The 1057-nt window shown below is 59.5% G+C and overlaps 1 protein-coding gene across 1 annotated transcript in view; it reads right to left on the reverse strand.

Moving 5' to 3' along the window:
• ABCA2 (ATP binding cassette subfamily A member 2) overlaps positions 1-1057 on the reverse strand; it is a 30711-nt gene that overhangs the window by 19485 nt on the left and 10169 nt on the right. Inside the window, exons 19-20 of the mRNA XM_031059218.1 lie at positions 872-1057; positions 251-415 (exon numbers count right to left, since the gene is read on the reverse strand). The exon at positions 872-1057 is cut by the window's right edge and continues 61 nt beyond it. Of these exons, the coding sequence (XP_030915078.1) occupies positions 251-415; positions 872-1057 (351 nt within the window). The remainder of the gene's footprint in view (positions 1-250; positions 416-871) is intronic.

Below are 1057 nucleotides of genomic sequence, written 5' to 3' on the forward strand. Positions count from 1 at the left end.
CCGGATGTTGTCCAGAGACGCACATCACCCCGCCTCCATCCCATGGTGGCTATGCTGGCTTGTGGTCCCTTCCCTGCTTCTTGCCAATTTTCCCCCTCCCACACCACAGTGGCAGCTCCCAGAGAGGCCACAGTGTTTGGCCCAGTATCCTGCCCTGACAAGAGCACAGAGGTCCATGGCCAAGGCAAGACCCTGCGGCAGAGTCAGGGCCACCCTTGTGCCACCCACTGCCACCCCCAGCTGCCCTCACCCAGCCTCCGGCTCTCCATGGCACAGGCCTGATCCTCCTCCATGATGCTGAGGCGGGTGTTGCGTGACCATGGCCAGGTCCATTCCCAGGTCTCCACGCGCCCATTGCCCAGCCAGTAAGACTTCTGGAAAGGGAAGTACCAGGGCCGTGGCAGGCCGAACATGCCTGCAACCACAGCCCCAGGGAGTCAGGGCCAACCCCACACCCAGGGCCATGCAGAAGCTGCTGAGGACTGGGTCAGAGCTTGGCATGGGCAAGAGCTTGGGAGTTTTCCCAGGTCAGGTCACCACTGCAGGGTGGGGGCTGTGAACACTCCAGCCGGCTGGGCTCAGAGTAGCTCTGTGGGCTGTGCCAGGAAACAAATTCCTTTGGGATTCAGGTTGGGTTGGCTCATGCTTCAGCTTTACAATGAAAAAATCACGGAGCAACTGAGATGCTTCCACAAGGGCGGGGATAAGGGGGATTGGTATCTCAGCTGTGGACATCTGGCTTTGCTACAGCCAGCCCCTGAATTGAGACACCTGGCTGACACCAGCAGATAAGAACACGTGGGAGGTGTCCCCCAGCAAAGAGGCTCCTGTAAGGTCTGGGGGGCCCTCATGCCCCTCTGCCCACACGTACCCGGGTGCACGGCCTCGATGTACCATGTGAGCACCCCATACACCATGGCATCCACGACCAGCATCATCATGGACAGCAGGAGGTTGAAGTCATCTCCTTCCACAGGTGACTGGCTGAAGGTGTGCCATTGGATACCCACGCCAGCCACCTCATACAGTGCAAAGTACTTGGAGCCCAACCCAAAGG

Source organism: Geospiza fortis, unplaced genomic scaffold, assembly GCF_000277835.1.
Source record: "Geospiza fortis unplaced genomic scaffold, GeoFor_1.0 scaffold85, whole genome shotgun sequence".
Lineage (NCBI taxonomy): Eukaryota > Metazoa > Chordata > Aves > Passeriformes > Thraupidae > Geospiza > Geospiza fortis.